The following is a 23,695-nucleotide window of genomic DNA, read 5'->3' as shown; positions in this document are numbered from 1 at the left end:
TGGCTAAAGCTCAGTTATGTAAGGGACATATGTTTGGAATAGTAGTGGAGGGGTCTTAGCAGGAGAGTATTGTATTCCATTTTAATGGAGGTGGTTTAGTCGCCAAGTCATGTCTGACTCTTGCGACCCCATGGACTGTGCCCTGCCAGGCTCCTCTGTCCATGGGGTTCTCGAGGCAAGAACACTGGAGTGGGTTGCCATTTCCTTCTCCAGGGGATCTTCCCAACCTAGGGATCGAACCCAGGTCTCCCGTGTTGCAGGCAGATTCTTTACCAGCTGAGCCACAAGGAAAGCCCAAGAATACTGGAGTGGGTAGCTGATCCCTTCTCCAGTGGATTTTCTTGACCCAGGAATCGAAACTGGATCTCCTGCATTGCAGACAGATTCTATACCAACTAAGCTACAATGAGACTGCATTTAATTTGTTAACACATGAAAGGATCTGGAGGTTTTTATGATGGTGGAGAAATATGATGGGACAATCATGTTGGCCAGTAATGTAGCATAACACCTGAAAAAGTGAGCAGGGATGTCAGCAGGGATGTCAGATGACCTGTTAGGAAGTTATTACAAGAGCTGGACAATACATGTTAGAGGAATGAACTATGGCAGTTTCTACAATTTAAAGCTGGGGAAAGCCTTGGGGAATGTTTTAGGAGTAAAATTGTTGGACATGGTAAAGGACTGGATGAAAACAGGGAAGACAAAAAGTGGAGAAGTAACTATTTTGACTTTTGAAATTGAGTTTGAAATGCTTAAATACAGCAAGTGGTCAGATACATGGATAGAAGTCCAACTTGGAGGTATAGACGTTAGCATCATCTGTACAGAAGGGGTGATCAATCAGCATGGAGGAGAGGGAAGAAGTCTCAAGGACATCTTCATTAGATCTGAACTAGTTGATGATGGACAGGGAGGCCTGGTGTGCTGCAATTCATGGGGTCACAAAGAGTCGGACATGACTGAGTGACTGAACTGAACTGAACTTTATTATATGTATTACTGAATGTGAATGGAATTTACAACAGAGTTAACCCCAAACTACTCTACCTCAGAATCTAAATGGTTGACATGCGATTGTATTTGCAGAAGAGATAGCAAATGACCATGTTGTTTAAAATGCTTTATAAAATTTTATTTAATATTATTTGATCATACAGATTTTGTGGTAAATGTGCATTTCTAAAAGTGCATAATCAAACATTTATTTTTCTCTTGATCTTGCATTTGTCATAGAAAGGTGCTATGGATGATTACATGAAGATTTACTACTTATGGATTCATATTAAAATATGCCACAAAGAAGAGATAAACAAGTTTATAAGATGCTATTTGCTGATTTTAAAAATCGAGGAATATAAAAATATTATTTGGCAGTAACAGAAAATACCATTTCTTTTTTAATCACTTTCGAAATTCAACATGGACACTAAAATAAAGAGTTGGTAAAGTGGTATCACCCATATAATATATATTACCCATACTGGATTTCTCATTCTTGAATAAAGAAGCACATGACCCCACTTCTGTATAATCTGTGCTGTGTTCAAACATTAATTGCTAGGATCACGAAGGTGACTATATTAGAAGCAGATAGAACAGATCTGTGCACAGCAAAAGAGTGGCTTTAACCAGAGTTCCATCCTAATGTCTTACTTTGTTAGGAACATAGTTTAAATATTTAAACAGGAATGTCATGTTGATTCATTGGTAGCATTTGGACACACATCTCAGGCCTGAGCGGTGAATAGCATAGCTTGATACAAATGGTTACTGAACACTCTCGCCTTCAGTATCCAGTTATTTCAGTGAAGAGACCTTAAGGAAAGTTTCCCAAACCCTCATTGGCTTTCTTTTGCTACCACAGTAAATAATTATTTGACTTCATCTGAGCTTTATGGAGCTAATTACTTTTGCTTAGAAACAGAGTTAAAATTAAATGTAATTTTTAATTATAAAATGTTTCCTTGGAAACATTTGTTGTAAGTTAAATTGTACTTTGTTCTAAAATACTTAATTTCCCTTACAATTAGAAATCAAAGACAGAACTCAGCATAGGGCAATTTGAAAAGTGTAGCATTAATTGCTACAAAAAAGTTAATTTTTTCATAATGGACAACTGATGGTGAACATCCAATTAACTGCTCCATAGTTATATTGAACAATTCTGCTCAGAAAAGAATTATTCTATTTTATGACCATTAATTGAATGATCACTGAAAGCAGACATTTTTAAAATTTAGAAATTTCTTTAGAAATAATCTTTTTTTAAATTTAGAAATTATATGTTTGAATTTAGAAAAAGCTGAGCATAATGATCACTATTGAAAAGATCAGCATAAGTAGGTGACCTCGAAGTTCACTGCAACTGTTTCACAAATCACCTTAAGACACAGGATTCACAGCCAAGGGCAAGCCTCTCTTTGGTTCATAAGGTGTTGTCCTGGAAACCATTTTGATGCAGTCGATAATAGGGCAGACGGAGAGACACAGGGTACAGCCTGTACAAGTGTCAGTAACGGTGGGCAGGTGGGTTTCAGGATCAAACTGGATAGCCTGCAAACAGAAATAAAGAGTCTTGCTGTCACTGCCCACAAAGGGCAAGAACGCCCCTATTTTAGCATCAACGTTTTTCTCCACTGCAGGAGAGCTGCACTTGGAGACAGCTACGCCCAGACTGTGGTGCAGCTATAGCAACAGTTGAGCTGCTAGAGAAGAGGGGGGAAAAAAAGACAGGAAAAAAAAAAATCCTTTTAAATTAGAAACACGATGTTTAAAATTCCTTAGAGGTATTTTTCTTTCTTTGTGTGAGGAAAATATTTCATAACATAGTAACTCTCTAGTTTCCTGCATTGTGAGCAGAGTGTGGGTCCTGCCGGTCTGACCATGACCTGGTGGGTCGGCTGCCTGAGGCGGGCAGGGCGCTTCCACACCTTGTCCTTTTCACACTCCTGGTTCTCGACAGTGGAGAAGTGTCACTGTCAGATGAGGCAATGAATGCCCTTGTTTGGGTTTCATATTATGGCTATAGTGCTTACAGAAAGGCAATAGAAAAAAAAAATTTGCTTAAGAGCCAGCTTTCAGGTTTGAGGGTTTCCAAGCTGATTCTAGGCACTGCTCCTCCATCAAGGGGAAAAGCACTGAAAGACGGGAGCCTGGACACCTGGCTTCTGGTCCTGGCCCGGCACTCTTCTGCTTGGAGGACCAGGATAAAGCTTTCAGTTCTCAAACCGCTCAGGATTTTGAGAAACTCAATAATTTATTCCTTCCTCCCTCCTTCTCTCTCATCTTTCCTTCCTTTTAACATGATTTAATTTATAATATGGTGTAGCAATTGAACAACAACAATCTGTAACATGCAATGAAAATACCTGGTGTGAAATTTACAACTGAGATTTTCATTTAAAGTCATGATGACTATTTGCCTGTTAAAGAGATATTTCAACAATGGAAACAACAGACAGGAATTTCCATCTAGGAAAGACTTCAGGGCAGCTACATGGGGGCAGAGAGGGCTTGAGGACTCGTCGAGAAGTCTCTCTCGCAGAACAAGTCAATGTTTTTACTCAGACTGCGTGCTAATTTGGAGGGATGAGTGAGGGGGCTGAGAAAAATTACGAGGGTCAGTAAGCCCCCACCTTGCCCCAGATACTCCTGGAGGTCAGGTCTGCAAATCTTACATTTTCAAATAATTACTGAGTTCTGATTTTTTTTTCCTGTGTCATATAACATGTTATAAAATCCAATTAAAGTATTTGTTATGTTTATGAATTTCCCTCCCTCAAATAAGGTTCCTTGCAACTTAATTTTTTTTCTCTTTTATGAACATAACAAATTAAAATGGTCTCATTAGAGTAAATTATGTCAGAGTGCTTAATATTTTTTAAAAATTCTGAGCTTTAAGGAAACAACCATATATCTGAACAAGTACTGTAGCTATGACAAACCATTAAGAAATTTGGTCTAACCAAATTGCTGCCATGTTTTGTAAAACAACATCTCAGATGACTGTTTAAATGAATAAGAGCTATTCTCTTCCTTATGTACTCTATTATAAACAGAAATACAAGAAACAACTGATGAAAATAAAATAATACTTACGTCTTAGAAATCTTACACTTTGAAATTTTGCAAACATGTAAAACTTCACATTTATTTGAATATTTTGATTTTCTATTTTTTATCTTTGAGAGACAGAAGAGCCAAAGGAAGGCTTTTAAAAATCTTTTTGAATGCGTAACTGCAATCTCCCCCCTCACTAATAAGATTATTTTTGTTGAAGTTTTGCAAGGCTGCAGTTCCAAAGTGGGAGTCATAACCTCTAAGATTTAAGATGTTAGAACCCTAGTGCTGTGATTTTAGTGTTAGAGCTTCCTGACTTCTCTCTGTTTGGTTAATGAGAGGAAAGATGAAATGAAAATGAATATGATATGATTAGTATTTTCAAAATAACTGCTAGAGATGCTTTCCAGGTGTAGAAAAAGATGAGTAAATACAATGGGTAAAAATTGGGTATGGAACAGTGTTAAATTGAGGAGAAAGAGGTTTTTTAAAATTTAAACTTATGTCTGTCATACCTCCATTAGGTGGTCAGAAGAATACATAAAATCATATCACAAGCAAATAGCACCTTTGTCCAAGCTAAATAAGGTAAATGAAATATAGTTTTTTTAAAAATGGGCCATTTTATCTATCTTGAAAATTCATTAGTCATCTTAAAGGGATCTTATTTTTACTTTATTATACTTCTTTAAAGTGTGAAATATTTAATTAAAACAATATTATTTTGTAGTTCTTAACCTGAAGACAGCTGATACCCACTTTTTTCTTTATTGTTCCATGGAAGACTCTCAGCTGAGCACTCAGCGACTGGGAAGAAGCTCTGGCTCACTTTATGCGGTAGGAACACAAATTGCTCAGCTTTTCCAGCTACAGAAGGATAGGTCCCAACCAGCATAGCTATTTGGTGGCAAAATGCTTTTTCTTTCTAACTGTAGTAAAAGCCCAATCAGGACTGAATGGAAGAGCACAGAAGCCAGTTCTTCAAGATCATGGAAATAAGTGCTAGTTCTTTTCCCTTCTTTCTCCTTTAAGGTATGATGCTTCCTTATGGCCATAATTGTGTGAATTTTTGTTTGAATTTTTCCTTCCAATTTTATGAGTGATGAAATGACACTAAAACAATACTGTGCATTGAATGGTGGCATCGTTCATATGAATGATTAGCTTCCTTTAAAAAAAATCACTAGAAAAATGGTATGGATGAACCCGTTGGCACGGCATGAATAGAGATGCAGATGTAGAAAACAGAGGTGTGGACATGGGGTGAGGGGACAGAGGAGGTGGGATGAATTGGGAGACTGGGATTGACATATCTATACTACCCTGTGTCAAACAGAGAGTTAGTGGGAGCCTACTCTATAGCTTAGGGAGTTCAGCTCAGTGTTCTCTCATGATCTAGATGGGTGAGATAGGGGAGGTGTGAGCAAGGTCCATGAGGGAGGGGATATATGTACATATAAACTGATTCACTTTGTTGTAGAACAAAAATTAACCCGACATTGCAAAGCAACTGTTACTCCAATGATAAAGGAAAATCACCACTGTGCTATGAATGTGAGAGGATGGAATGCTATGTCACTGCTGAGAAGTGACATTTGGCATGTCTGGTCTGAATCCCATACTTCACAACAAAAGATGCTTTCTGCTACAAAAGCCAGAAGAAACATGCCTCACAGCACCCTAATTACAGCATGATTCTTACCTGGTAGCCAGAGTCATTACAGGTCATGTAGCATTTGCCACAGTTGATACACATCTCTTCATCGATCACAGCCACAACCTGCTCTGTGTTGTTCAGTTCACCATATGTTCCAAGGTACTGCAGAGCTTTTCCAATCACATCCTAAAAGATAGGCGCCGGATTACTTACGGGGCTCATTTTAAAACATTATCGTGTTATGACTAATATCGGTCCAAATCTCCCTGTTTTTATAGAATGTTGCATTATCTAACTTAGAAGATTTTAGATATTGTAGCTCTCATGGATATACTTTTTATAACTGTAGCTTACATATTTCTGTCTCCTGAAAGATGGACCCTCTCTCGATATCTAGCTTAGAAACACAAGACTTAACTCATTGCATTCAACAGGTTTTCCACAAATGATCTAAATCAATGTTTCTGTGGGCAGGAGAAATGACACATTTTCAATGGTTGTGGCTTTCTTTTCGTCTGTTTTGGACTTTGAATGATCCAAGTAATAAGGAGCAACAAAGGGAAATGCATTGATACTAGAAAACGTTAAGATTGCTAGGAATGAGAATAAAAATGTGAACACTATGCATTTATAGCACTGCATTTGAAGTCTAGATTTTCATTTAAAAAATGCTTTGATAGCATACCCACCTGTCATGTTTTGAAGAGTTATTTCATTATTTAAAAATTCTAATTTATGTTAATTAATTAGGTTAATCTAGTAGCTAAATAAGATGCTCTTTTACTATTAAAGAACTCGGATTTTCTTCATTCACCGTTGAAGATTCTTCATGCCGTTACACATCTTTGTTCTTCATATTAATTGGAAGTGTGCTTAATATGTGAAGCACAGAGGATGTTTCATCAACAATAAGAAACACTTTGTTTCATAAAACAAAACAAGAGAATGTAACAATGTTTGTCAAATTAGTATGCTGTCAAGATTTTCTGCTTCTGTTTTTAAATTTTAACAAGACAATCTTTTGTTTGAATTCAAGGTCCATGTTCAAGGAGGTTTCACTCTTATTAAAGCCATCTTCTGATATTCTCTTTGGTATTTTATTTCCTGCTCTTTTTTTTATGACCTTGGTTTACCCTTTTTAACTTTTATTTTTTTCCTGTTTCCACTCTAAATGACAATATGCTCATGACTTTGGGCTTTCAAACTGAAACAAAGTTTACATTATTATATACTGTTTATTGGTATAGCTCTCAAGGAATAAGATCAGAAACTTACTGTCTTTTACTATTTTCTTTTCAGGGTGTTGAAGATATAATTTCAACAATCTCACTGTCTGTTTGTAGGGGGCTGCCTGGGGTCCAAATCAATATCTCTATCCAGAGTTTCTCTCACAAACTTAAGATCTTCATTAGTGGCATGATGAGCACCATTCCTAGAATTTGGTACAACAAATTCACCACTCACTGAACTTTTCATCAACATCACAAAATTGGATCTTTCTTCCGATTTCTTTAGTCATAGAAATACTGTTAGGATTTCTTCAATCACTGAGGCTTGAAATTTCAGAGTTGTATTTTACTCCTACTTCTCCCTACTCCAATATCTCAATGGTTGCCAAGTCTTTTGAGTTCTGGATTTGCAAAATCTTTTGAATATTCTTTCCATGTCCACTATGGTCTTTCAGTTCAGTTCAGTTCAGTTCAGTTGCTCAGTCATGTCCGACTCTTTGCGACTCCATGAATCGCATCACGCCAGGCCTCCCTGTCCAACACCAACTCCTGGAGTTCACTCAAACTCACGTCCATTGAGTCGGTGATGCCATCCAGCCATCTCATCCTCTGTTGTCCGCTTCTCCTCCTGCCCCCAATCCCTCCCAGCATCAGAGTCTTTTCCAATGAGTCAACTCTTCGCATGAGGTAGCCAAAGTACTGGAGTTTCAGCTTTAGCATCATTCCTTCCAAAGAAATCCCAGGGCTGATCTCCTTCAGAATGGACTGGTTGGATCTCCATGCAGTCCAAGGGACTCTCAAGAGTCTTCTCCAACACCACAGTTCAAAAGCATCAATTCTTCATCTTTAACCACTATTAATTAATTTCCCATTACTTCTAAGGTAGTTACAAGAGCCTACACAGTAAGTCTCATTATTATATTCTTCCTTTCCCATCCTATCTTATGCAGTATTGTCATCTTAATCTGTGCTGTATAGCACAAACTGAATTTCCCACTACCTTACTAAAAAAAAAAAAATCTACTGAATTAAATACAGTTTCACATTTAAGTCTAGCATTTAAGGCTTTCACTGGCATGCCTTTTTTGGTCTGATGCTATACTAGACACATGCCTTGTACTGAACACACTTATCAATCAACTCTTCTGGTACCTAATTCTATCTTGGGTCTTCTGTCCAGAATACTCTTCCTTCCCATTTTGATTTTGAAAAATCTTGTCCATCCTTCAAAGACAGCTGACACACCACTACTCCAAGAAGATTTCCTGAATCTTTCCTTCTTTTCCAACCAAGAAAGGTGTGATCTCTCTTTTCTTCTTTCTCTTCTTTGTCTCCCACCTCTTTCTTTCCTACACACCCACAATGGCTCATAGTATTTTATCTATTATGTGGAACTAATGATTAAAGATTACTTTGAGTTCTTACTATGTATTGGGCCAGCGCCATAATTTTTAAGCATTTTCTCACTTAAATTTCACATATATTATAGAGGATGAAGTGCCTAATATCTAAGGTATAAGAGTAAGTAAATAAAAAAGCAGGCATTCAGACTAGGGCTGCCTAATTTCAAAATCTATGTCTGTAAGCACTCTGTTATGCTGACTCATCTGTTACTTCTCTGTTTAGCAAATTCTGCTTCATCTTATACATATTTCTATATTTGCTTCCTATATGCAGTCTTTTACTAGGCTTTATTCATCTTTGTGTCATATGTGGTATATCTTGCTCCTGAGATCACTGAAATCTAATGGGTACTTGAATATTTGTTAAAATAAGTGCATCTTTCACTTCTTTATATATTCAATATATGGCAAAATATTAGGCTAAAATATTAGTTTTATTACAACTAAAATATTAGTTGTATGGGCCTAATAGCTATTTGTTAATTTACTAAATATTTTTTTAAAAAATATGAGATTCACAAAAAGATTTGAGTACTTTTTAAAAATCATTTTTTATTGGAGGATAATTGCTTCACAATATTGTGTTCAGTTCAGTCACTCAATCGTGTCCAACTCTTTTTTACCCCATGGACTGCAGCAAGCCAGGCTTCCCTGTTCATCACCAACTCCCAGAGTTTACTCAAACTCATGTCCATTGCGTCAGTGATGCCATCCAACCATTTCATCCTCTGTTGTCCCCTTCTCCTCCTACCTTCAACCTTTCCCAGCATCAGGGTCTTTTCCAATGAGTTAGTTCTTCTCATCAGGTGGCCAAAGTATTGGAGTTTCAGCTTCAGCATCAGTCCTTCCAATGAATATTCAGGACGGATTTCCTTTAGGATGGACTGGTTTGATCTCCTTGCTGTCCAATGGACTCTCAAGAGTCTTCTCCAACACCACAGTTCAAAAGCATCAATTCTTCTGCACTCAGCTTTCTTTATAGTCCAACTCTCACATCCATACATGACTACTGGAAAAACCATAGCTTTGACTAGACAGACCTTTGTTTTTTAATATGCTGTCTAGGTTTGTCATAGCTTTTCTTCCAAGGAGCAAGCATTTTTAAAATTTCATGGCTGCTGTCACCATCTGCAGTGATTTTGGAGCTCCCCAAAATAAAGTCTCTCACTGTTTCCATTGTTTCCCTGTCTATTTGCCATGAAGTGATGGGACCAGATGCCATGATCTTAGTTTTCTGAATGTTGAGTTTTAAGCCAACTTTTTCACTCTCCTCTTTCACTGTCATCAAGAGGCACACAGATTTCTCAGGAGGCAGGTTAGGTGGTCTGGTATTCCCGTCTCTTGAAGAATTTTCCGCAGTTTGTTGCAATCCACACAGTCAAAGGCTTTGCCGTAGTCAATAAATTAGAAGTAGATGTTTTTCTGGAACTCTTGCTTTTTTGATGATCCAACGGATGTTGGCTATTTGATTGACAATATTATGTTGGTTTGTGCCAAACATCAGCATGAATCAGCCACAGCTATACATATGTCCCCTCCCTCTTGAAGTACCCCCCCCCCCCATTTCCTACCCTATTCCACCCCTCTAGGTTGTCCCAGAACACTGGGCTGAGTTCACTGTGTCACACAGGAAATTCCCACTTGCTATCTATTTTCCATATGATAATGTATATGTTTCCATGCTATCCTTTCAATTTTCCCCACCATCTCCTTCCCCCACTGTGTCTACAAGTTTGTTCTCTGTTTCTGTGTTTCTACTGCTACCCTGAAAATAGGTTCATCAATATCATCTTGATTCTATACACATGCATTAATATACAACATTTGTATTTTGCTTTCTTACTTCTTCACTCTGTATAATGGGTCTATGTTCATCCACCTCATTAGAACTGACTCAAATGTGTTATTTTTTTTTTATAGCTGAGTAATATTCTATTGTATTGATGTACCACAATTTCTGTAGCCATTCATCTGTCAACGGACATCTAGGTTGCTTCCAGATCCTAGCTATTGTAAAAAATGCTGCAACAAACATTGGGGTACATATGTCTCTTTCAATTATGGTTTTCTCAGGGTAGTTGCCCAGTAGTGGGATTGTTGGGTCATATGGTAGTTTTATTCCTAGCTTCTTAAGGAATCTTGACTACTTCTTTAAATACAAAATAATCATAGTCAAAGAATCTGGATATGCTTAATATTTTCTGATACTATTTTAAATCAGTAAATGGATGAGGTTCTTCTATGGCTGTAAAAGACAATATGTGATAGAAAATAAGTTTTTCAATCTAATAAACAACCCAGTCAAAATGGTTGTTTCATTGGATTAGAGCATGACTTGACTGAAATAATCAGTAAATATTCAAAACATGATTAAATAGGAAACTCCCTAGACAGGAATCCAGCTTATAAGGTTTATTCCAAAGAAACAATGCATATTTCTAAGAAATGTTATTGTAGGAAGCAAATTCACATTCTGCATATATCAAATACCCTTTTTGCACTTTATTGGAGAATTGTTCTCGTCATTTATTAGAACACCATTTTTTTAATGTGAAACTAAATAAAACAAAGTCTTTGGAGCTCTAAAGTTTATTAACACATGGTGTTAAATTGAGTCATTTGCAGTGATGTGATGAACCTCGAGTATATCACAGAGTGAAGCAAGTCAGAAAGAGAAAGAAAAAGAATGTGTATTAATGCGTACATATGGACCCTAGGAAAACAGTAACTGATGAAACTATTTGCAGGGCAGAAGCAGAGATGCAGACATAGAGAACGGACATGTGGGCACAGCGGGGGAAGAGAGGGTGGGATGAATTGAGAGGGCAGCTTTGGCATACATACATTTGTGCTCGTGCACATCCACTCAGTCATGTCCAACTCTTTGTGACCCCCTCAACCATAGTCTGCCAAGATCTTTTGCCCATGGAATTTTCCAGACATTAATACTGGAGCAGATGGCTATGTCTACTCCAGGGCATCTTGTCAAGCTAGGGACTGAACCCACATCTCCTGTGTCTCCTGCATTTGGCAAGTGGATTCTTTGCCACTGAACACCTGGGAAGCCTATATATACAGTACCATGTATAAAATAGATAGCTAGTGGGAAGCTGCTATGTAGCAGAGTGAGCTAAGCTCTGCTCTGTGATGAACTAAGGGGTAGGATCAGGAGGTGGAGAGGAGGCTCAAGAGGGAGGGCATATATATATACTGATAGCTGAGTCACAGTGTTGTACAGCAGAAACCAATACAACATTGTAAAGCAATTATTCCCCAATTAAAAAGAAATCACCTCTCTTTCATCATAGTTCTTAAGAAAATTATATATATCTTTTAATCTGAAAAATGATACAAGAATGACAACTATTTTAAATTATTTTGGAAAGAGTATCAAAGAAAATGAATTATCATTCTATGCGGTGGAAAATGTGGACGTTTGTTTAAAATCAAAGCTTCCATGTAGTACTGTCAGCTTATGAAAACCCTTGAGTCTACATTCTGGAATCTGGAGTTTGCTGAAAGGTTCATATAATAAGTGAGGCACATATGGCTAGTCTAGTCCCTGTTGGACACACATCTGTGGCGATTAGGGAAACTACATTCATTATTACAAGCAAGGTATGGCTGTACAAAGGTCACGTGATGTGCTATAGTCATCCCTGATTAGTGGAAAAGTTTATGTATGAATGTGTATGTGGGAACAAGTGATGCTAAATTCTTTAAAGTATAGATGATACATTTGATTTAAATATCTGTTCCCAAAATTAATGTTGGAAAAGAGTACAGAATTCTAGAATCACATCTTTGTCAATTAATTATTTGTTTGGGATAATCAAAAGAACTTTGTAAAAGAGATCAGTCAATATTTCTGTTTAATACAAACTTTAGGATCAAAGAATGAGGAACTAGAGGACCCCCATCTATCCGAAACAGCCAATATTTAAATCATTTGATGTAGGTGTTTAATTACTTTACCATTTCCTTTTCTGTACTGTTACCAATGTCACAGGTTCATATTTTTTATATCAGGTTCACTGCTTGCTTAATTATCCTATCAAAATAGGAAATGAGATAATTTGGTTTGTTTCTACTGAATTTATGCTGACACTTAATAATTTCTCTTTTAACTAATGTTCTCAAATCAAAAGTTCAATGATCCTTAATGAAGCTTTTCTACTTCTGTCTTTTCCTCACTCTCCTTGCCACATCCACTTTTTTCTTTTCTAAAAAACCTGGCGTGTTCATGCTCAGTCGCTCGTCATGTCCAACTCTTTGCTATCCAGTGGACTGTAGGCCACCAGGCTCCTCTGTCCATAGGATTTTCCAGGCAAGAATACTGGAATGGGTTGCTGTTTTCTTCTCCAGTGGATCTTCCCAACCCAGGGATGGAACCCACATCTTCTGCATTGGCAGGTGGATTCCTGACCACTGGGAAGAACGTGGGAAGCCCAAAAGAACCCAGAGCACCATTTATTTTTCAGCAGTGTGATAGAGCAATATCATACAAAAATACTCTCAAAAATATTGCACACAATTTATTTTTGATATCTTGTATAATGTCCTCTGAGGAAGGAGATAGGGAGGGTGACTGTACAATTAGAAAAAGAAGTCTAAATTCTTTAAATTTAGAGTTTAAATTCAGTTGAACTCTGATAACAGGACTCAGGATGAATAAGGTGAACTGGGAGGGCAGAGACAAAGCTTGATTCAGGAAATAAAGAAGTAGGTTAGTGGAGAAGGTGAGAGAAGCAAGCAAACCAAGAGATGGGATAGAAGCTAATGGAGTGTTAGTCACTCAGTCGTATCCAACTCTTTGTGATCCCATGGACTGTAGCCTGCCAGGATCCTCTGTCCATGGGATTCTCCAGACAAGAATACTGGAGTGGGTTGCCATTCGCTTCTCCAGGTGATCTTACTGACCCAGGAATTGATCCCAGGTCTCCTGCATTGCAGGCACATTCATTACCATCTGAGCCACTAGGGAAGCCCAGAAGCTAATGAAGATCTGGGAAATGAAGTGGGTGAGGTGAGAGGGTGGAGTGGGAGATAGACAAATGGGTGTGATTTGGGTGTGGTGGAGGTTGGTTCAGTACAGATTTGTGGCCCTGATCACTGTATTCTTTTTATGTGGGTTGATTCAGGCTTTAAAGTAGCAAGTTCTTGCCAGACACTTTATATTTAAATGCATTTAATGAGGCTAAACAGAGAAGGCAGTGGTACCCCACTCCAGTACTTTTGCATGGAAAATCCCAAGGATGGAGGAGCCTGGTAGGCTGCAGTCCATGGGGTCGCTAAGAGCTGGACACGACTGAACGACTTCACATTCACTTTTCACTTTCATGCATTGGAGAAGGAAATGGCAACCCACTCCAGTGTTCTTGCCTGGAGAATCCCAGGGACCCTGGCGGGCTGCCGTCTATGGGGTTGCACAGAGTCAGACACGACTGAAGTGACTTAGCAGTAGCAGTAGCAATGAGGCTAAATGTGATGTGTTTTTACTGTATCCTTATGGCACCCCACTCCAGTACTCTTGCCTGGAAAATTCCATGGACTGAGGAGCCTGGTGGGCTGCAGTCCATGGGGTTGCTGACGGCTGGACACAACTGAGAGACTTCACTTTTGCTTTTCACTTTCATGCACTGGAGAAGGAAATGGCAACCCACTCCAGTGTTCTTGCCTGGAGAATCCCAGGGACGGGGGAGCCTGGTGGGCTGCTGTCTATGGGGTCGCACAGAGTCGGACACGACTGAAGTGACGTAGTAGTAGTAGTACCTTATTCAACTCTTGAATATGTTTTCCCTGTTCTTTTCGGTTCTGAGAGCATTCTTTATGGGGATGCTAGACAGGTAATAGGAATTGAACAATTCTAATTGTAAATTAATTATATATCATCTATTCAAAGTAATAGGTGTTTCCTCTTTCCCTTTAAAAAAAAAATTAACAAAGTACATTTCTACTTTTCCTAATATTTTCTCCAAATTCAGATAATTTGAGGCCTTGTTACTTCTGAAACATGTTAAAATCTTAAGGCCACTGTTTTCTGATCATTGTTGGTTATATGATCTCTATTTTCTTATATGACCATTGAAAACAGAATTATCTAAATGCTTAACTCTTTTCCTACTCCTTGTGAAACTCAGAGATTATGTCATCAAATTTCAATTTGGCAGCTTATCATTCTTCTTGATCAATGTTCAAGTTAGAGCTCTGACTACGGGATTGTTTTCTATTGTTGTTTCTGAATTCCCTGAAAGTAGATTCACTTAAGGTGGCATACTTATACATTTTACCTCAGACTTCCTTTCTATGGCCTAATGAACTCTAAGATGATATAGAATGGTTACTTTCCTTCAAGATTCTTTTAGCTGCCATTTTCCACAAACAGATTTTTATAGGGAGCCAGAAATAAGCCAATGCAGTAAGTTCCTCATTGCTTCTTTCTCTTTTGTGAGATTAAATTTCCAACAAGGCAATTCAATAATTTTTCCGATGTTTTGCCTTTAGTGGAGTGGGATTTTCATCTGAAGTCTATAAAGGCTTACATTGCTGCTCTATCTTGCCCGTCCATATTAACCATCTGGTTACGAGGTCTCTGATGTAATCCCAGGATAACACTTCTGTTCTCCTTTCACACTCTCCTGCAGCTGCTTCCTGCATGCTTTACCTTCAGGTATGTGGATTTCCATGCATGTGCACATCTTTTTGACATATACTGCTTCTCCTCTAGCTGTTCGATTAGACCTATTTATTTCAAACAAGATACACCTTTCCATCATCATATTCCAGTCAGGAATCACATTTCAAAATATCCTCGCAAGACTTAAGAGATGATTTTTACCAAAAAATTATTTTCGTGTGTTTTAAAGTTCTGTTTGATGATTTTTCATCTCCTACTTGTCTGTATACAGACAATTGAGAATGTGAGTACCTCCTGCCCATTTCTCTGGTATCTTCTGAAAATTGCTGGGGAAGTCCTGCAGTATTTTTCTTTCTGCGCCATCCCTTTTATGCTTCATAGTATATAATATGGCCTTACAGTTTTCTCTGAGTACTTTTCTCCTTCCCCTCACAACTCAATTGAAATAATAAACCACTCGATCAGGCTGACTGGTCTCCTGCCAACACTGTCTTGCCAGTCTTATGAGATGCAGTCCATCTCCTACTAGAAGCAGCAGGAAGAAGAGATGAAAACATCACTTGTGCCCCTAAACCATTCATTTTCCTACCCAGAAATTCAAAGACGTTAGAGATACATTCCTGACTTCATAAAGAGAATGAGAATTCATTCTCATATATATCAACAGAAGTGGGAAGCATTCGGGGAACTTTATAAGTCCTGGCAGAATCTCAAATCTCTGTTATACGCTGCCTGGGAATAAAGCACGTCTCTTATTTAGCAGGGCCAAATATGCACACTGTCACTTCAGTTTTCTTCAGCCAGGAGACAAAAGTGCCTCCTATTTGGCTTCTTTTCTCTAGCACAGGTGAACCTGTGGAATGTCAGGAGCTTCTTCAGAAGGTCCTGGTTCATCTTTGAGAAGACTTATGTATTGCTGGAGGCCAGCTGTCTTTTGCTTACTTTATCTCATTCTTCCCCTTCAGTCTTCCAATACTGATTTGGATTACCCTCCTTTTCCTCAGAATCCTTTTCTTTCAATTTCTTTCACAAAAGTGAAAGCCCCACAGTATGGCAATATGTACAATAAAGGCTGTGTCACTATGAAGTGGAAGCCAAGATGTAGGGTTGATAAAGAGGAAACTGACTGGATGCCAGGCAGACTCTAGTGAAAGTGAAGTTTCTCAGTCATGTCTGACTCTTTGATAACCCATGGACTGTAGTCTACCAGGCTCCTCTGTCCATGGGATTATCCAGGTAAGAGTGCTGGAGTGGGCTGCTATTTCCTTCTCCAGGGGATCGTCCCAATCCAGGGATTGAACCTGGGTCTCCCACACTGCAGACAGGCACTTTACCATCTGAGCCACCAGGGAAGCCCAGCTGACTCTAGGGCCCTAGATTATTCCTTGCTGTAGGACTGACAGTCTCTGAGACCAGTTTTTAGCTTCCAAGGATGCAAAGAGAACCTGGATACCATGTTGGCTAGCAAAGACTTCTAGTTCTTAGGGACTCTTAGTCACTGTGTAACTCCTGGTACTCCAGCTGAAATTCTTAGATGTGTAATCAGTACATCTCCTTGCCCTTTCACATTATATTAAGACCAATGGAGAAAACTGGATTATTTTCCTCATTATTACCTCTAGTTTGGTCCTTTCTATAAGTTTTATTGAACAAAAGAATGAGTTGTATTGGATTTAAGATCCCATGGCTGCAAATTATTCTAATTATGTATTAATACTATGCTTTGCCAACATACTCATATGCTTAAAATGCCACTTTTCTTTTTTTTTTTCTCCCTTTCATGAGAGACAGTAGAAGATAGTGATTAAGGGCTCAAGTTCTAGAGCCAGATTTTGGAATCAAATCTTGGTTTTGACATCTTTCTAGCTGTGTGACCTTAGATAAGTTATTTAACCTCTCTGTTTATTAATTACTTAATCAGTAAACTAAGGAAAACATGGGTACCTGATAGGGCTATGGTGAGGCTTAAATGAGTTAATTCACAGGCATGCAGAACAGTGACTGAAACCTCATAAGTACTCAATAAATATTAGCTTTTATTATTAATTCTCTGCTTAATTAACACTAATTTATTAAACTCCATGTTAAATATCACCATCTCTGTGAAGCTTTCCACAATTACCCGAGGCAGAACTAATCCCTTTCACTCCTCTCTGTTCCCAGAGCATTTTGTACATATTTGAATGAACTGTAAATAATTTTTAACATGTGTCTTTCTCCCTTGTTAGACTATGAGCTCCATAAAGATAGATATCTTTCTTTTTAAAATTCATGTTGTATTCCCAGTTTCTAGCACAATTCCTGGATTGCAGCGACTGCATAATAAATATATGTTAGTACTACATGTCCTCCGAGATCAGGAAAATTGTGGTGCCTTGGACTGTGTACCTTGTATGTCTCTGGAAATAGACCCAGTCCTTAGCACACTGCCAGTCACATAGCAAATACTCAATAAATATTTACTGAGTGACTGATATTGAAACTGCCTACGTCTGTAGCAGCAGACCATTACTTCTTATCTGAGGTATTTGAAAGAAAAAGAAGAACAAAAGATGAGATCTATTGAGCATGGCTTGCTTAGAAATAATATTGTCACACTCATAACCAGGGAAGATGGGGGTAGATTAGAAACTTGAATGCATGGCTGAAAAACTTGTTCAGACAAGAGGGGCTTAGTTAACTTTGTGGGGCACTGGGGCCCTCTCTATAGCAGATGGGGAATAATATACTGTGCTAGCTGAGAGGATAAACAAAGCATTGTCATGGAGTTTAAACTATTGAACAGAGTAATCTATAAAGAGGCCAGCAGAGGAGAGAACAAACAAGCTAAAATAAACAGATGGGTGGACAGAAAAAATATTAAGCATGAAAATAGATAACCCACAGCCTCAGGAAAAAGGGAAGAAGGAAAAATGGTTATGTCAAGCATAGAAGAAACACTGTAGAGAAAACATGAAGGCAATGATGAAGCAGCAGAGGGAAGAACGAGGTGTGCCGGGGTAAGTGCGGTACAGTGAAACAACAAAAGCACGGGGAAGCAGTGTCTGACTCCCAGGCAGAGATAAAACGACTCTTAAAGGGAATGTGACTATTCATTCAATGTCATCCAGATGGAGTGGGAATTAATGGGGAAGGGGCGGGGGGCTTGCATGAAAGGGACAATAACTGTGTCCCCTTACATTTGAATAGAACTATTGGAGAAGGAAATGGCAACCCACTCCAGTGTTCTTGCCTGGAGAATCCCAGGGATGGGGGGAGCCTGGTGGCTGCTGTCTATGGGGTCACACAGAGTTGGACACGACTGAAGTGACTTAGCAGCAGCAGCCTCCTTAAACGGAGAAGGCAATGGCACCCCACTCCAGTGTTCTTGCCTGGAGAATCCCAGGGACGGGGGAGCCTGGTGGGCTGCTGTCTATGAGGCCGCACAGAGTCGGACACGACTGAGCAACTTAGCAGTAGCAGCATGATTTAGGTGAGGGGGCTTCCCAGGTGGCTCAGTGGTAAAGAATCCGCCTGCCAATACCGGAGACACAAGAGCTGCAGGTTTGATTCTTTGGTCGGGAAGATGCCCGGGAGAAGGAAATGGCAACCTGTTCCAATATTCTTGCCTGGAGAATCCAATGGACAGAGGACCCTCATGGACTACAGCTCATGGGGTCACAAACAGTTGGACACAACTGAGCCGCTGGGCAAACATGCTGAGTACGATACTTGCACACACATCACTTCATTTAGAACAATGGAGTTGCGGCCTTCTGACATCTAGTATTTATTCTCCTTGCTGCCAGTGTCTCCCCTATCTTGTTGCAATAGCCTTCTAACCAGTCTCCCTGCTTTTGTCCTTGCCCATCTAGGATCTCGCTCAACCCTGCAGCCAGATGATCCTTGGAAAAACTGAGTCTGATTACATCATTCTTCCTTTTAAAAAAGCCTCCACAGTTTCCTGCCAAGGACTTTCCTACTTCGGAGTCTTTGCATTTTCTGTTCCTTCTGAATGGAATGTTGTACCCTCGGGTGCTTATCTGCATTTATCACTCTCTCTCTGTGAAGTGTCTACTCATGCCATTTAACCAGGCAGGCAATCCCTGAAAAACCTCTCCAGCGATTCCTTTTCTCCAAACCCTGCTGCATCTTCTCCACAGCACTGTGACCATCTGATAACAGTATGTATCCACTCGCTCATTTGTTTATTGACTGTTCTCACTAAAATGCAGGCACCCTTAGAACTGGGCTTTTGTTTTGTTCACTACTGACTTGCTGGTGACTAGATCATTGCTGGAACATAGTGAGTGGATATTAATAGTCATTGGATGAATGACAAAATGGATGTATGGGTAAATAGGACAATTACTGCCAATTGGCAATTGAAATCTCAGTGGTTACATGTGAAAGACACAATAAAACAGTATTGGATGCCCTTGCTAAGATGAGTAGCACTTTCTGACCTGTGGTCCTCTTCCCCAGACTTCCTCTTCCCTCCCCTCCCCTCCTCCACATCACCATTTCCTTCTGGTTATTCTCTTATTTCTTTGATCACTTGATCCCATTTTCTTCCCCAGAATTTCTATTCCCTCATAGGGTATTAGGTTAAGCAAGAAATAAGAAAATATACGAGAAGCTGCTGTCCTGTGACTGGAAACTAGTAGGCGGTGAGTATGTTAGTTATTTTCTCTTTATATCCTCCAGCACAGGTCCATAATTAGCCTGAGTTCACTAACTTCAATATGTTCAAATCTATATTTTTCATCCACATCAAAAAAACTCATCAAACCTAAAAACACCAAGAAAAAAACCTTGATTCATTATCTTTTATTTTTCTTTTAGTTCGTGGCTCAAAGGTTAAAGCGTCCGCCTCCAATGTGGGAGACCTGGGTTTGATCCCTGGGTCGGGAAGATCCCCTGGAGAAGGAAACGGTAACCCACTCCAGTATTCTTGCCTGGAGAACCCCATGGACAGAGATTCCTGGTAGGCTACAGTCCATGTGTTCTCAAAGAGTCGGACATGACAGAGTGACTTCACTCACTATCAATAATCTAAGCATCTTAATCTCCTTAAATGCAACTCCTTACCATTCCTTATACCCCAGTATATAAAAGAATCACCAAGTTTTAGAAGAATTAACAGGACTTCTTCAATTTCACCTCTGTCTATGTTTCCATTACCCTATCACTGGGAATATCCCCTTTTCCTCTTAATCTTCTAGTAACTACCCAGTCTTGATTTGGTTTCAAGTCTCTCAGTCGTGTCCGACTCTTTGAGACCCCATGAATCACAGCACGCCAGGCCTCCCTGTCCATCATCAACTCCCGGAGTTCACTCAGACTCATGTCCATCAAGTTGGTGATGCCATTCAGCCATCTCATCCTCTGTCGTCCTCTTCTCCTCCTGCCCCCAATTCCTCCCAGCATCAGAGTCTTTTCCAATGAGTCAACTCTTCGCGTGAGGTGGCCAAAGTATTGGAGTTTCACCTTTAGCATCAGTCCTTCCAATGAACACCCAGGACTGATCTCCTTTAGAATGGACTGGTTGGATCTCCTTGCAGTCCTAGGGACTCTCAAGAGTCTTCTCCAACACCACAGTTCAAAAGCATCAATTTTTTGGCGCTCAGCTTTCTTCATAGTCCAACTCTCACATCCATACATGACCACTGGAAAAACCATAGCCTTGACTAGATGGACCTTTGTTGGCAAATTAATGTCTCTGCTTTTCTATATGCTACCTAGGTTGGTCATAACTTTCCTTCCAAGGAGTAAGTGTCTTTTAATTTCATGGCTACAATCACCATCTGCAGTGATTCTGGAGCCCCCAAAAATAAAGTCTGCCACTGTTTCCACTGTTTCCCCATCTATTTGCCATGAAGTGATGGGACCAGATGCCATGATCTTTGTTTTCTGAATGTTGAGCTTTAAGTCAACTTTTTCACTCTCCTCTTTCACTTTCATCAAGAGGCTTTTTAGTTCCTTTTCACTTTCTGCCATAAGGGTGGTGTCATCTGCATATCTGAGGTTATTGATATTTCTCCTGGAAATCTTGATTCCAGCTTGTGCTTCTTCCAGCCCAGCATTTCTCATGATGTACTCTGCATAGAAGTTAAATAAGCAGGGTGACAATATACAGCCTTGACGTACTCCTTTTCCTATTTGGAACCAGTCTGCTGTTCCATGTCCAGTTCTAACTGTTGCTTCCTGACCTGCGTATAGGTTTCTCAAGAGGCAGGTCAGGTGTTCCAATATTCCCATCTCTTTCAGAATTTTCCACAGTTTATTGTGATCCACACAGTCAAAGGCTTTGGCATAGTCAATAAAGCAGAAATAGATGTTTTTCTGGAACTCTCTTGCTTTTTCAATGATCCAGCGGATGCTGGCAATTTGATGTCTGGTTCCCCTGCCTTTTCTAAAACCAGCTTGAACATCTGGAAGTTCACGGTTCACACACTGCTGAAGCCTGGCTTGGAGAATTTTGAGCATTATTTTACTAGCATGTGAGATGAGTGCAATTGTGTGGTAGTTTGAGCATTCTTTGGCCTTTCTTTGAGCATTCTTTGAGCCTTTCTTTGGGATTGGAATGAAAACTGATGCCACTTCCTCAAAGAGGCCTTCCTCATCCCGTTCAATCTAAACTAGGTCATGCTATGAAAAAGACTGCATACATCTTGTATTTTTTATTTACAGTTTGTACTATAAACATAATTTTATGTTTCTTTCTCTGTTCTGTATGTTTCATGAGGATAGAGCCTGTGTCTGTTTTATTTTTTGTACTCAGTACAGTTCAGTAGCTCAGTCATGTCCGACTCTTTGCGACCCCATGAATTGCAGCACGCCAGGCCTCCCTGTCCATCACCAACTCCCGGAGTTTGCTCAAACTCACGTCCATAGAGTAAGTGATGCCATTCAGCCATCTCATCCTCTGTCGTCCCCTTCTCCTCCTGCCCCCAATCCCTCCCAGCATCAGAGTCTTTTCCAATGAGTCAGCTCTTCGCATGAGGTGGCCAAAGTACTGGAGTTTCAGCTTCAGCATCATTCCTTCCTAAGAACACTCAGGACCAATCTCCTTTAGAATGGACTGGTTGGATCTCTTTCCAGTCCAAGGGACTCTCAAGAGTCTCCAATTCCTAGCACATTGCTTGTCTCATAGTAGCTATGCAATAAAGATTTCCTAAAAAATATATGAACTTCTTCAAAACTTCCAGCTTGGTAGACCTCCAGAGCTTTACACTCTTAAGTTTATTTTGTTGGCTATAAGGAAATGGAAAGTCACCCTAACCGGTTACCTCCTTCAAGTTGTCCATTCCTAACATCTTAACTAATAGCAGATAGCATTTATTTAGGATATATTTAGGTGTAGACTAAAAAGCTGGAAAAGGAAATGGCAACCCGCTCCAGTATTCTTGCCTGGAAAATTCCATGGACAGAGGAATCTGGCAGGCTACAGTTCATGGGGTCGCAAAGAGTCGGCCATGACTGAGCACATCAGCACAGACTAAAAAGCACTTCTCACACTACCTAATTTATAACTGCATGAGGCAGACACTTTTATTATGTCCATCTTACAGATTAGTTAGCTGAGGGAAGTTCATATAGCTGCTAAATGGCAGTGCCACGATTTGAACCCCAGCATTGTGACAGAGGGGTTTCCCAGGTGGTACACTGGTGAAAGAGCCCGCCTGCCAATGCAGGAGATGCAAGAGACACAGGTTCAATCCCTGAGTCGGGAAGATTCCCTGAAGGAGGAAATGGCAACCCACTCCAGTATTCTTGGCAAGTAAGGGAGGAATAGAATCCAGATAATACACGAAGTTATCTTGGATAAAACAGTGACGTATCTTAAGATTTTCTACTTACTGCAATGCCATAAACATTTAATGAAATTAAATTTGGGCTTACCAGTGTCATTTTAGGAAGTAGCCCATGTTTGAAGAAAGTCACTGCAAGGAATTATTATGAAGCTGTTTCCTTCTTTGAAATATATAGCAAAGTTTATAAGATTTTAGCAAATTATATTAATGGGAAAATAGTTTTATGAATTAAGCCTAGATAGAACTACTCTGTCACACAGAGTTGTTGTGTGGTCAATTGCTCAGTTGTGTCCAGTGCTTTGCGATCCCATGGACTGTAGCCCACAAGGCTTTTCTGTCCATGGGATTCTCCAGGCAAGAATACTGGAGTGGGTTGCCATTTCTTCCTCAAGGGGATCTCCGTGATTCAGGGGTTGAACCCACGTCTCCTGCATCTCCTGAACTGGCAGGTAGATTCTTTATCACTGACCCACCTGGAAAGCCCATATATATACCTTTATACATAATATATACCTATCCCAGGTATTGTGAAGATTTATTAAATTATTGTTCTCTTTCTGTTTTGCTTCTACATTTCCTGAAGGAATTTGTTGTTGTTTAGTTGCTAAGTTGTGATCCACTCTTTGCAACCCCATGAAGTGCAGCACACTAGGCTTCCCTGTTCTTCACTATCTACCGGAGTTTGCTCAAATTTATGCCCACTGAGTCAGTGATACCATCCAACCATCTTATCCTCTGTCACCCCCTTCTCCTCCTGACCTCAATCTTTCCCAGCATTAGGGTCTTTCCCAATGAGTGGGCTCTTTGCATCAGGTGGCCAAAGTATCAGAGCTTCAGCTTCAGTCCTTCCAATGAATATTCAGGGTTGATTTCCTTCAGGATTGACTGGTTTCATCTCCTCACTGTCCAAC

General features: G+C 39.6%; 1 protein-coding gene across 2 annotated transcripts in view; it reads right to left on the bottom strand.

Annotated features, from left to right (window-relative positions):
* Positions 1-1,120: 1,120 nt before the first annotated feature.
* The window catches only part of DPYD (dihydropyrimidine dehydrogenase), a 922,996-nt gene continuing 900,421 nt past the window's right edge, over positions 1,121-23,695 (bottom strand). For both annotated transcript variants that reach the window (XM_070779940.1, XM_070779937.1), the window contains 2 exons: positions 5,765-5,905; positions 1,121-2,556 (listed from right to left, as the gene is read on the bottom strand). In XM_070779940.1, the coding sequence (XP_070636041.1) occupies positions 2,386-2,556; positions 5,765-5,905 (312 nt within the window). In that variant the 3' untranslated portion in view covers positions 1,121-2,385. The remainder of the gene's footprint in view (positions 2,557-5,764; positions 5,906-23,695) is intronic.

This window comes from Bos indicus, chromosome 3 (assembly GCF_029378745.1).
Source record: "Bos indicus isolate NIAB-ARS_2022 breed Sahiwal x Tharparkar chromosome 3, NIAB-ARS_B.indTharparkar_mat_pri_1.0, whole genome shotgun sequence".
Lineage (NCBI taxonomy): Eukaryota > Metazoa > Chordata > Mammalia > Artiodactyla > Bovidae > Bos > Bos indicus.
This window is presented reverse-complemented; position numbering and strand designations above follow the sequence as displayed.